Source organism: Ichthyophthirius multifiliis (genome assembly GCF_000220395.1).
Source record: "Ichthyophthirius multifiliis unplaced genomic scaffold scaff_1120509251251, whole genome shotgun sequence".
Lineage (NCBI taxonomy): Eukaryota > Ciliophora > Oligohymenophorea > Hymenostomatida > Ichthyophthirius > Ichthyophthirius multifiliis.
In genome coordinates this window covers 10,451-24,431 of record NW_004086056.1, presented here as the reverse complement: position 1 = coordinate 24,431, position 13,981 = coordinate 10,451, and the positions used below count along the sequence as shown (strand labels likewise).

The 13,981-nt window shown below is 18.1% G+C and overlaps 3 protein-coding genes across 3 annotated transcripts, besides 12 other annotated features; all 3 read left to right on the top strand. All coding sequences in view use genetic code 6, as the record gives it.

The window, feature by feature from the left end:
- Positions 1-2,700: 2,700 nt before the first annotated feature.
- Positions 2,701-2,745: a microsatellite.
- Positions 2,746-3,380: 635 nt separating this feature from the next.
- IMG5_169270 (hypothetical protein) lies at positions 3,381-4,329 on the top strand (the record flags this gene model as incomplete). The annotated part of the gene is made up of 2 exons (XM_004029918.1): positions 3,381-3,846; positions 3,899-4,329. 2 exons carry the CDS (start codon positions 3,381-3,383, stop codon positions 4,159-4,161), a joined length of 729 nt encoding a protein of 242 aa, XP_004029966.1. The 3' UTR covers positions 4,162-4,329.
- An 87-nt stretch (positions 4,330-4,416) lies between these two features.
- Positions 4,417-4,462: a microsatellite.
- Positions 4,457-4,518: a microsatellite.
- Positions 4,519-4,696: 178 nt separating this feature from the next.
- Positions 4,697-4,743: a microsatellite.
- A 31-nt stretch (positions 4,744-4,774) lies between these two features.
- On the top strand, positions 4,775-5,864 carry IMG5_169260 (hypothetical protein). The gene has a single exon (XM_004029917.1). The coding sequence runs from the start codon at positions 4,797-4,799 to the stop codon at positions 5,781-5,783; it is 987 nt and encodes a 328-aa protein (XP_004029965.1). The 5' UTR covers positions 4,775-4,796; the 3' UTR covers positions 5,784-5,864.
- A 702-nt stretch (positions 5,865-6,566) lies between these two features.
- IMG5_169250 (hypothetical protein) lies at positions 6,567-8,047 on the top strand (the record flags this gene model as incomplete). Its single annotated transcript, XM_004029916.1, has 3 exons — positions 6,567-7,208; positions 7,333-7,415; positions 7,462-8,047. 3 exons carry the CDS (start codon positions 6,567-6,569, stop codon positions 8,045-8,047), a joined length of 1,311 nt encoding a protein of 436 aa, XP_004029964.1.
- Positions 7,212-7,277: a microsatellite.
- Positions 8,048-8,153: 106 nt separating the features above from the next.
- Positions 8,154-8,186: a microsatellite.
- A 996-nt stretch (positions 8,187-9,182) lies between these two features.
- Positions 9,183-9,214: a microsatellite.
- Positions 9,215-9,501: 287 nt separating this feature from the next.
- Positions 9,502-9,569: a microsatellite.
- A 119-nt stretch (positions 9,570-9,688) lies between these two features.
- Positions 9,689-9,766: a microsatellite.
- Positions 9,767-11,464: 1,698 nt separating this feature from the next.
- Positions 11,465-11,513: a microsatellite.
- A 1,720-nt stretch (positions 11,514-13,233) lies between these two features.
- Positions 13,234-13,300: a microsatellite.
- Positions 13,258-13,294: a microsatellite.
- Positions 13,301-13,981: the final 681 nt, after the last annotated feature.

Sequence of the window (13,981 nt, the reverse complement as noted above, 5' to 3'; positions counted from 1 at the left end):
GTCATTAAATTAAAAAAAAGAACTTTTAAATATAATAAAACTAATTTAAAATTAATCAATTGCAACAAAAAACATATTTTATAACTCAATTTTCGAAACATAATCTAATAAAACATTCTAAATACAAGATTTAAACCCTAAACTATAAAAAATAATAAATTAAAAATCATATGAATTAGAAAAAAAGCCCTAAAATGAAATAAAAATAGATTTATAATATCTTTTGTTATCAATTATATATTTACAAGGAATAACAGAAGATCAAAAAAATTTTATAAAATCTATTGAAATACCTGAGTCTTAAAAAAATACTGAATAGCTTTATTTATTTATGAGCATATTTTTATTATTAAAATAAAAGAAAGTAGAAAAAATACCAGAAAAGCAACTATATGAATACTTATCTTATATATTTATTCAAATAAATCCTCAAAAAACAATAAATTAATTTATTAAAGACGAAAGTTTAAAACATTTTTATTTTTGGAATTCAATAAATTTCATAGACAAAATGCTAAATAATAAACATGATATATAACTATTATATAAATTTTAAAAATAGCTTATTTATTAATTTTGTGGAATGTTAAATTACGAAAGTTTCTTTACTTTTGAATATTCTTAAAATTTGTAAAGCATTATAACTATATTATATTAAATTAAATATATTCAAAAGCAAGAATATGTTACTATTAGAAATAAAAGGGGTCGTTTTTTAAATAGAATAATTACATTATGTGTATAAAATATTCACTTATATGAATAAAACTTTTCATAATACATATACTTAAGTCATATTTTATCTAATATAGAGATTTATAGTTTTTCAAAATCTCTATAAAGAACTTTTGTATAAAATTTAGAGAATTTTTTAGTAAAAAACATAAAAAAACTAAATATGAATTAAATTAAAAGCTTATTTTATACAATTGGAAAAAGCCTAAATACATTTAGAGATTCAAAAAGATTTTATTAAGAGAATTTCTTAAATGAAAATAAATTAAAAATGTATTAAAGAAATTAATTTTTTACTGATTTTTTTGGAAAACTTTTGCTATCTTGCATAAACAGGAAAATTTTGGACAAAAAAGAAATCGAAGAAAACTTAATGAAATTCGTTTTGGAAATATTAAATTCTAAAAATATTAAAGAAGAGGAAAAATTTAATTTTTATAATTTAATTTGTCTTTAGTTTTGTAGAATTTAAATTGAAAATTAAAATTTTTGGAATTTTTTTTTTACTTTTAAGCATTTATATATTAACAAAGGCTAATCTGAGTTTTTTAATGCTTTTTCTATTTGTAAATCGTTTATTATTTTAAAAAAAGATAAATAAAATTAATTTAAAAATTTTTATTAGGAATTAATTTTAAATAAAAATTTTAATAAATATTATTCTTTTTTCAAAAATTAAATTAGTTAAAGTAAACAGTCTAAATATGAAGTTTAATTCGAACGTTTTTTGAAATAATTTGGAAAATAATATGTTAAAGAATATGTAGTTGAAGATATTTTCTCTATCGATTTTTACTTACCTTAGGAAAAAATTGGTATTGAAATTTAAGGATTTTATCATTTTATTCATGGAGATGATGGTTTTTCGGAATTTAATTTAATTACTGAGTTTAAAAATACTATTTTTAGAGCTAAGGGAATTAAAATTATTTATGTTAATCTTAATTTTTAAAAAAATTTTGAAGGAGAAATTATAAGTACACAAGAATACTTTCTTGAATAATATAATAAATTAATTAACATATGAAAAAAAATAAAAAATATTTAAATATATATTTTTAATTATTAATAAAATAAAATGTTATTTTTTTATTTAAAAAAAAAAAAAACAACATGAAATTTTAATTAAAAAAATTATTTAAAAAAAATAAAAATATTTTTTTATTTATTTAAATATTAAAAAATAAAATAAAATAAAAATGTAATTAGCATATAAATTTTTATTAATATTATTTTTTTAAATTTTAAACATTAAATCAAGATATACAACATCAGAATTATTAAAATAATAATACGAAAAGTAAAATTAGTTAGCAGCATAATGTTCCGATTTTAATTTTTAAGACGATGCTTAATGGCCTTAGTCAGAATAAAAATTATCCCAATATTCAAACATTTTATATGATATACATTAAAAGAATCCAAATGAAATATATTAAATCCTTTTTGAACATAAAGATATTGATCCATATTATTATTAACAAATATTTTCAAAAATATAAATATTTGGACTTATAATAATGTTAAGTATATTATTTTAAATGATATGTTGTTGTTAAATATTTTGTACTCCGAGTTTTAAAATATTAAGGAGATGTTGCTAAATCGATTTTAATAGAGAAACATAAAGTCAATGTGAAAAAAACTTATATTTTATTTGCATTATTATTTTTGGAGGACTAATTGCATTTTCCTCCGGGTGGGTTTTTATGACAAATAATATTCCGAATTCTTTAAAATAAGCTTAATGTACTTTACTTTGGTCTTAAAATGTTCTTTTAGGGACTATATAAAATAAAAAAAATTAATATTGGAAAACCAATTATGGAGGAATTGATAACATAAAACTTCTTTATTAGCAAATAAATTCTTAATTAGAATAAAAACATTTAATAGAAAAAATTAATGATAAATCACTTTTATAAGAATATTAAAAGGTTGAAGATAAAATACCTGTTTTTTATGAAAAATATAAAGTAAATAAAAAATACATAAAGTAATAAAAATATAAATATAAAAAAAGAATTAAAAACTAATAAATCCATCTATAGATTAATTAACAAACGAATAACATAAAGAAGAAATAAACTGCAAATTTATTTAAGAAATTGGTCCTTTGACAACTTAAGGTACTATGTCTTAACAATTAAAAAATGAGTAAGAAATAAGGAAAGATAAAATCAATTTATTAGAAAAAATAGGAGAAACAACTTAGCAATTATTTGAAAATAAATAAAAAATATAATAAGAATGTACATAAGGAATCAACTAAATAAACATTTAAACTTAAAAAGCTGTTTAATATTTAGATGAAATGCTTATTAAATTAAATAAATATAAAACATATATTGAAATAGGCCAAAATATGATTGAGTTTTTCTTCGAATTTATACTTATTATTGTAATTTCTGGCCTTTTGGGGTTCATATTAGTAGGATGGTTTAAATTAAATTCAATGGCTTTATTCTTACATTTTAGTTGGTATTGTGGGACATGGATTTTGATTTTATGCCTTGCTTTTTCAGCTTTGATGTATGTCTTGGGAATTGGAATTAATAATGGATTTTGTACAGTTTAAGATTAGATTTTATTAGAAGGGAGATTTCCTACTTTTGAAAAAGAGTATATAAATAAATGTGTTTTAAATGAATAAATAATCTTTTTTTAAGGAGAAAAATATTTTGAATAAATAAGTGTTTTAGAAAAATGTATTGATAATTTTTATAACTTAAAATCGAGTAAACAAGCTTTAAATTCGAAAATTTAATTCGTTCAAAATGTAGTTTAGAATGAAAAATTGGCAGCAGATAAAGAAAGCCAAAGTGCTGTTTAATCACTTAGTTTATGGACTGATTATTCTATGCCGAATAGCTAGTAGAATACGTGTAATGTTAGTAGGGATTAATGGATTTGGGAAGATTAGGATTGTAGTTATGGAACAGTTATTACTGAATAAAATGATGTTTCGTTTGATTTGGGATTTACAGTTTGTCTTAAAGTTAAAATTAAGGAATCATTTGTTAAAGAAAGATATAAGAATTAAGCTTTTTAAAATAAATGTGATAATAATTTTAGTAATAATATTTTTCTTAGATATGATTAAATATAAAAGTAATATTTTTTTACTTTTTTTTATTTGTATTTTACTTTTTCTATTTTTTAGGTATAGATAATCTGTGTAAAAATTATTTGGAAATATTGAAAAAGATTTGTTTTCTTTAAGTGCTTAAGTTGATGATTTAGATATTAATATAGAAAAGAAATAAATAAAAGTTTATAAAATAAACGAAGAGTTTACAGAATTATTTAAATCAACTACTTATAAATATAATGGAATTTAAAAATAAATTGATTGCACTTTTCTTAAATAAGTATTTACACGTTTAAAAAACTCAGTTTGCGTTACAGGACTTAATGGTATTATGATTTATAATTTCTTCTTTTTTGTTTCTTCACTTTTATTAGTTTTTTATTGCTTAATTATTAGTTTGAGTGCTGCTAGAGTATTACCAAACATTGAAAGCGAAGAAAACATGTATGAATAATATTATTAGTCCAGAATTTATAATTAAAGTGAGATTAATAAAGACTAAATAGAGAGCAAAAATGAGAAACTCATCATTAATAATGATGATGAATAAAGTAAAGATAAAATAGATTAAAATAGAGCTTTAAATTGATTATTAGTATTTTTAATTTATTTTGTATTAATATTTTTATCTATTTTATAAATGAAGTTAAATATTTTGATTTATAATTAAAGTTAAATTTATATTTTATAATATTATTATTTATGTATTTTTAAATAAAATGGACATATTAATTCTTTTAATATTATAAAATAACTATTTAGTCATTTAAAAGTGAATATTATTTGTTTTTATTTTAATATATATATATAAAAATAAAGTTTCTTTAAGTTACTCTTCCTTTAAAGAATAAGTAAAGAAAAAAAAAAAAAAGAAGAAAAATATTTAGATAGAAAAAAAAAATTATGATTGAAAAAAATTCAATTTAAAATTAAAGCAATAAAATAATAATTAAAAAATTAAAAATTAAAAATGGAAAGTCAATAAATTCCATAAAATAGAAAGTCAAAGGAATACTAAAAAAATAAATTACTTAAAATTAACAGCGCTAAATAAGATCCGAATATTATTTTTGAAGATCCACGAAAAGACCTTAAATTTCCTGAAACGGATTTCCTTGATTTCTCTGTATTTTCAGAAAAATTACAAAAAAATATAAAGCTTAAGACTTATCGATATTTACCGCCTGAAAATCATCTAACAAAAGCTATTTTGTTTCTTTTTCATGGTCTCAATAGTAGCGTTGCACATGGATCACATATAGCAAAAGCTTTTTCGGAAAAAGGATTTATAGTTGTAGGTTTTGATCATAGAGGATTTGGATAAAGTGAAGGAAAGAGTGGATATTTAGAAAGTTTGGAAACTCATTTAGCCGATAGTAAGCTTTTTGTTAAAAAAATAATGGACTAATATGGTAAAGATTAGTATAAATATTTCCTTGCAGGTCTTTCTATGGGTGGAATGACGTCTTATAGACTTTCTTTGGAAAATCCTGAACTTTTTGCAGGAGCTATATTGATGGCTCCTGCAATATAGCATAACTAAAGCAAACTAATTTTAGGATTTGTAAATTTAATGGTTTATATATTACCTGATTGGCATATTTTTGGACATAAAAATGAAGGAACTTGCCATAAAAGTCCTTTAATGACAAAAATTATGAGAAATGACTCAAATACATACAAAGGTAATATGTGCCTGAAAACTATTTAGGTAATATATGAAGCTATAAATAGTAGTAATAAGACTTTTGAAAATTATAAATGTCCTTTTATTGTTGTTTAAGGGGGATTAGATAAACTAATAGATCCAGATGTTGGATTTGACTTAGTAGAAAGAAGTTAAAGTGAAGACAAACAAGTACTTTTTTATGATAATATGTGGCATGATTGTTGGCATGAAGAAGAATTATAAGATTTTTTACCAAAAGTTATAAATTGGGCTTGTTAAAGAATTTGAATATTTTTTTTATAAAAATAAAATAGTTATTGTTTTAATATTTTTACACCAAAATTAAAATTGTTCTTTATTTAAATCTGGCTATTATTTTTTTATATATTTATATTATAATAAAATTATTTGATACCAAATAGTAATAATTAAAATTTAAATTCTTTATTTATCAATAAGTAAAAGCGGTTTATATCTTAAAATCCAAAATAATAATAATAGATGGACATTATAGTGGGTGTAAAATATAAAATATCATTTTTCTAATGGAATAAAAATTTAAATTTAAATATTAATTTTATTTTATTTTTATTTTAAGTTTGAAATTAAAATTTTATAGTAAAAATATATGAATTTTTTCTTTAAAAATAAATATTATGTTATTCTACTTATCTAAAGTAAACAATTAAAGAAAATTAAGACAAATAATATGTAAATTGATAAAAAAACTAGTTTAAAATTGAATTAATTGAAATATCAAATATTTTTAAAAAATAATTGCAATAATCATTTATATCAAAAATATTTTATTATTTTAAAATTAATATTTAATTTTTCATCTAAAAAAATATACAAGAAATTATATAAAAATCTTGAAATAAAAAATGAGTATTAAAAAGCTATTTTATATATTTACTTACATTATTTAAAATAAAAGATTATAAATTTAATGAAAAATTTGAAGATTCTGAAGAAAATGACAATGATTAATCATAAAAAATATAAAAAATAAGTACAAATCACGTAAATTTGAACTCAAAAAACTTAACTCAGAATGATATAAAGATATAAATGTTACAATCATATAAGGAACAACAAGCAAAATCATTATAATTAATAAATTTTAATAAAAATGATAATACATTATTTTTAAATTAAGAAGCATTAGAAATACTTGAATAATATGATGAAAACAATATCGCTTTTGTGTCAATTGTTGGTTTGTATAGAACAGGAAAAAGCACCCTTATAAATAAATTATTAAATATTGATAAAGGAATAGGATTTAAAGTTGAATCTTCAACTAAAGCCTGCACTTAAGGTATTTGGATGTGGCCAGATCCATAATATAATGAATAGGAGAATTTATATATTTTTTTTATTGATACTGAAGGATCTTCTAATGTAGAATCTACAAACACTTTTAATAATGATGCCAAAATATTTACTTTGACAATGCTTATTTCGAGCTTTTTTATGTTTAATAGCAAAGGTTGTATTAATGAAAGCGCGATTTCTCAACTAGGGTTGACTTGTAGTCTATCCAAAAATATTGTGGTAGATGAATATGGAAGCTTTATTTAGGATGATGATTTGTGGAAATATTCACCTTGTTTTATGTGGGTTTTGAGAGACTTTGTTTTAGAAATAACAGATTAAAAAGGTAGAAATATATCAGAAAATTAATATTTGGAAAATTCATTAAATGATAATGTAATATATATATATAAATATATATATATATATATGTATATATATATATATATACATATATATATATATTATTTTTTTTTAATTTTTCTTGTAAATAAATTATTATATATATTTTAATAATAAGAATGTAACTGATAAATAATAAAAAAATATACGGAAATGTATTCTTTAATATTTTAAAGATAGACATTGTATTACTTTTGTTTAGTAAATTTTAAATAATATATGTGCAATTTATTATTAAAATATAAAGACCTGTAAATGAAATTGATAAATTATAAAAACTCGATAATATTCCATAAAATTAATTAAAATAATAATTTATTACTCAAATAAATAATCTTAGAAAAATCATATTTTAAAAGACAAAAGCTAAAATATTCAAAAACAAGCCTTTAAATGCAAGAATGATGTGTTCTTTGTTGATTTCTTTTGTTGATAATATTAATTGTAAATAAGGAGTACCTAATTTATAAGCAGCTTGGGAAAATATTATTATAAATGAATGTGATAAAGCTAAATAAGTAGGATTATTATAATATGAAAGTGATTTAAGAGAGTACTTTTAATCTAAAGAAAAAGCTATAGAATTTGTTGTTTATAAGAAAAATTTAGAGAAATACGAGATAATGCTCTAGATAGATATGATCATATAGCATCATTTGTAGAAAGAAGTCAAATTTATTATTAAATAAGATAGGAGTTAATTGAGATAATGCAAAAAAGAGAAAAAGAATTCTTTCAATTAAATGAAGAATTAGCTCAAACGTAATTTTCATTTTATTAAACTAAAAAAATTAAGAAAAAATATAAACAAAAATAATAATAATTTAAAGTGAAAATGAAGAATTGATAAATAAAATTTCTAAAAAAATAAAAGATAATATTTATTAAGAAGAATATACTTGTGAAAATATTGAAAATTATATTACAGATTTTCAATTGTTAAATTTAAATAAAAATTAAATTTAATAAAAAAATAAAATAAAGGTTTCTTGATACATATTAAAAATAAGCAGTTGGAACTTAAAAAACAGAAATTTTAATTAAAACAATTAATTAAGTTAATAGTTAAATGATGAAATTATTAACTCTTTAATTATCTTATAAATATGATTTAAAAAAAGAAGATTAATAAATTGAGAAAAAACTTTTTTAAGAAAAAGAATATTTATATAAAGAGTAATTAGCAACAGTAAATGAATATGTATCCAGGATTGATGAAAGAAATGCTTAAATAGAAATATAAAATAATAATTTAGAAGGTTTACTTCTGTAAAAAACAAAAGAGTTTAATGAATTAAAAATGGAATTCGATTTTTAACAAAAAGTAGCAATTAAAAGAGAAGAATTATAAGAAAGAGAAAACTAAATTATGAAATTAAAAGAAGAAATAGCAGTAATATTTTTTTAAAAAAATAAAGCTATATATATAATTAATCAAAATTTAATTAGTTTCTAAAAAAAAAGAAAAAAAAGGGCTGTTGTGGATGAGTGTAATTATTTATTTATAATAAATAGTGTTAAAATATATTTATTTTTTTAAAAAAAATATATAAATTAATTTTTTTAAATCAAAATAGATTGTTTTAAAAAAATTATAAATAATTAATATATATATATATATATTTTACGAAAAAAATAAATAAATAATTATATAGAAAAAAGATTTATTTTATAAAAAAAAAAAAAACAAAAACAAAAATTTATTAAAAAAGTAAATGTAAAATAATTATCCAATAGATGAAAGATATAGAGGTTCACCTCCAATTTAAAATCAATAATAAATAGGTTAAATTTAAATGGCAAACAATAATTATTAATAGCCTCCTCCTTAATAATAAATTCAATAAAATGCAAACATGAGAATGAATCCAAATATACGAACATAAATAAATCCAAATGTTCATCCTTCTTAAATGAATCAAAATACTCCAAATCAAATTATACCCAATATTCCCTAAAATATTTAAACTAATATTTCTCCTAATATTTCTCCAAATATTGCTGGATAAATAAATCCCAATATAGGAAATCCAAATATGATTCAATAAGTTAATCCAAATATAGTTCAAACTCAAGTAAATGCAAATATGGTTTCACCAATAAATGCAAATATAAATCCTTAAATAAATACAAGTCAAATTGTTGGACCTTAAAATTTGTAAACACAAATAAATCCAAATAAAATAATTCCTTAAGCAAATAATCCAAATATTAACTAAAATAAAGGAAATATTAAAATTAAAAATTATGGAATGTAAAATAATATTAATCCGGCAATAAATGCAGTAGTAAATCCAGTAAATCAAGTAAATCCAGTAAATCCAGTTAATCCAGTAAATCAAGTTAATCCAGTAATAAATACTAATGTAAATTAGCCTGTAATAGGAATGTAAGGACCATAAAATATAAATAATGGATTAAATTAAATACCAATATAAAAACAATAGTAATAATAATTGTAAATGCAATAGTAGTAATAATAATATTAATAATAATTATAATAATAATAATTATAATAATAATAATAATAATAATAATAATAATAATAATAAATTAGACAATAAAGGTTTATAGTGGATTATATAAAATAAAAATTAGATGAAAAAAGAAGGGATTTACCTTAGAGTCTTTAAAATTGGCATTTTAAAGAAAAATTCAAATCTATTTTGTAATCAATTAAATGTGATTTTAAAGAAAGTAAATATTAAAATTATGGATTTCATAAAGAACCAAAAGATCTCATTTTTATTGCTCTTGAAAAAGTAAAATAAATATACAAATTTTTTTATTTTATTTTTTATTAAGAATCTGTATTATATTTAAAAACAAAACTAAATAATTAAATAAGAAATTGAATTTAATTAATAATATATAAAAAAACTTAAAGAACAATCACAAAATTAAAAAGCATTATTGATTAACTAAAACATATCTGAAACATACCTTAACGATAAAATATATTAAAAAGAAGACTAAGAATACAATGAATTACTTAGAACAGCCCAAATCGAAAAAGAAAATCGTAGAATATAAACTTATGAAGACTAACAAAGTGATAACCAAAATAATTACATGAAAAACGAAATTGATTGAACATATAAAAAAAAATTATTTATATTATACTTATAATTAAATAAAAAATTAATTAATAATATTAACTTTTAAATAATAAATGAATCCAATAATTAATTAATATTAATTAAACTTTACGTTATATTTAACTAAAATATCTATTAAAAAGAGCATAATATTTTACAAATTTACTTTAAACTTCTTTTTTGAGTTTCTTATATTCTCTTTTTTTCCTTATTTAGTCCCTCAAGAGTTACTAAAAATCCAATAATCACCAAGTATTTCATCTATATCCAACTAAAAAAAAGGAGTCTTAGAATAGCTTAATCTTGTTTTTTGAAAATTTCTTTTTAAACGTCTAACTTGGAGTTTACTTGTTTTTTGTAGGTGTGGTTAAATTATAATATTTCATCTAGTTTCTAGTATAAAATATTTTTTTTTTAATCTATTATTTATTCATATTGTATTTTTATGTTTTTATTTGAAAACTTGATAGTAAAAAAAAAACGTATTATTGGTTTTTTCTTAACTTTTTCTGTTATTGATAAGGTTTTTAAATAAATTATAAAAAAAAAAATTGATAAGTGATATGTTTAACTATACCAGGCGGAGAATATGCTTTGTTAATTCATTAATATATTAATCAAATCAAAAATTATCAAATTATTACCATTTTGGGTCTAAATAAGATACTAATAACTTAGAAATTAAAAAAAGAGTTAACATTTTTGAAAATAAAAAATTAATTTTAATTTTTATATTTATTTTGAATTCTTTAGTGTTTTTCTAACTAAAAATAAAATACAAACATATAATAAAGTTTATTTAATATTATTTTTATTAATTAAATATTTAATCTATAAAAAAGTATTTATAAAAATTAATATTAAAAATAAGTACATTAAAAAAATTAGCATTGACAAAAATTTAAATTAATTTTTTTTAATTACTTTCATAAAAAAAAACTTTTAAATCGAAATATAGAACATTTATTATAGTCATACTAACATTATTTATCTATTTATAATTTTACTTTAATTACAATTACATTTATTTAATTAATAAAAGATTTTCTTTTATTTTTTAAGAAACTAAATAATAACAAAAAAACATTTTTTTGTTATTTTAAAATTAAAAAAAAATAGTTTTATATATATTTTTATATTTTGGGTGTCGATATAATAAATATTATAAATTAATAATAATTAATTTATTAATTAAATAATATATTTATATCATAATAATTATAATATATATACAAATATATTTTTAATATAATAAAATATATATATAATTTTTATATTTTAATTTTTCTTCTTATCTTTATATTTATTTTTAAATATATATGTTTTATCTATTTTTAAAATTAATTTATAGTATATTCATAAAAATTAATAATTTCAAATCTTTTTTTTATAATTTTATTATTAAATAAAAAAAAAATAAGTTATTTTATATAATATTATCAAATTTTAATATTTAAAATTATTGTATGATTCTCAATTTTAAATTAAGAATGCATTTATTATTTATATGTTAATATTAAAAAGTTATTTATCTTATTCAATATTTAATTATAACTTTAAATAATATTTTTTCAATTATATAAATTTATAAATAATTAATTTTTATATTATAAATAATATAATTTATTCTCAAAACTATTTTTTTATTTGTATTTATATTATATTTCTTTTCAACTATTGTAAAAAAGTAATTTTATATTTTCCTTTTATGGAAATAACATATATATTCCTTTTTATTTACATTCACTGATTAAAAAATATATTTGTCAATCTAAATCATCAAAACAATTGTTTTACAAAAAATTAATCTAATTTACTTCAGATCTATTCTATTCTAAACTATCTTATTATTAAATTTCTAAAGATTTTTAGCTTTACCTTAAAGATTGTTCTTATCGCTGTTCAAATTAGCTATATTCATCATGAACAGATTTTTATGTATTATAAGTTTATAAAGTTAAATCATTAAAACTAGAATTAGTAATTCCAATTTATGAGTTTTCTAGATTTTCCTTATTAATAATATTCTATCCAATAATAAGATACTTTTTATATTTTTCTAATATTTATTTGGCATCAAGTTTACTTTTTGGCTACATATGATTTAACTATTCTTATTTATATTTTTTTCTCTCTTCTCTTTCTTATTGCAATCCTCCTATTTTAAATGCTTCTGCAAATCTTCTTTCTTCATCTAAAATAGGTTTATCATCTAAAAATTTTAATTTCGGCATATTCATTATCATTATTTTTCTGTAATTTTTTATATTTTAGCAAATTAAATTTCCTTTTAGGTAAAAAATAAATAAATTTGACATCTTATAAAAAATATTTTCCAAAATATTTTATATTTATTATTCATCATCTTCATTTATGCAATTTTCGCTAATGTCTATTACACTTAATGAAGGTATCTCTAAAAGCCCTTATAATGCTTCTCTACTATTTCCTGAAATTCCAATTCTATTTCTTTTTATTTAGAGTGTTTATAGAAATTTAAGATTTCCCAAATTTTCAATTTTTGTAATATAATTGTCAGAAAGATCAAGAATTTGAAGTAATTAGCAATTCTATAAATTTTCAATTTTTTTAATTAAATTTTCTTATAAAAATAGGCTTATTAATTTTTAGCTTTTTTATAAACCTGTTATTTAAGAACAACCATTTCCTTCAAAATATAATACTTTTAAATTTTCAAATTACTCAATATTTTCTATTTATTTAAAGCCTTTATAATGCAAATAAAGTATATCATTTAAAGATGGCGTGGAATAATATAAACGAGGATTTTACTTTAAAAGATTATTTAAATATTCTTTTGTTAAGATTAGTTCTTAAAAATTTTTCATTTACTTATTATATTTATATATTTTTTTTTAATTTAAAATTATATTCTTTTAAATATTTTATTTTTTTGATATTAAAAAAATAAATAAATCAATAATAAATTTAATTATAAAAAAAAATATAAATTAATAAAAATAATTAAAATATTAATTCTTTATGAAATCACCAAAACGTACCCGATTATTTACATCTTTCAACAATAATCTTTTAAAGCCTTTCGTTTTCTTTTTGAAGATAAACAATCTATTATTCAACTTATTAATAATTTATAATATTTGCTTAAGTTTCTTAAAACTTTTTAAAATATTCTTATTTTTGACTCTCAGATTCTAATAATTTAATTCGAATATTCTCGTATTCCTAGTTGAAATTCTATACATTCTTTTAAAATTCATCTTATTTATAAAGTTCTTGTTTTAAGTTATAAACTTATTTTTCAAGACTTTAAATTTAATCCTATTATTCATTAATAATTTTCTTTAGATTTTTACCAATATCATCATATTCTTAATTTCTCAAAAGTAATTCATTATATTATTTTCGACTTCCAATTTACATTTGATCAACTTATTTTTAAAGTTCTTCATTTTGTTTTAACAAACTACTTAAAACATTATGTAATCTTTCATTTTCTACTTTTATTAATAAATGTTTTTCGCATATTCCAGTATTTGCTTTTTCCAAATATTCGTATTTTCCTTATTTATCTTAATAATCTTTTCTTAATAATTCGAACTGTTCTTATTTTTCTTATAGTTTTCTTTTAGTTCTTTTATATTTTTCTCATTTTAAATCATTTTTTAATCTTATTATTATAATTTA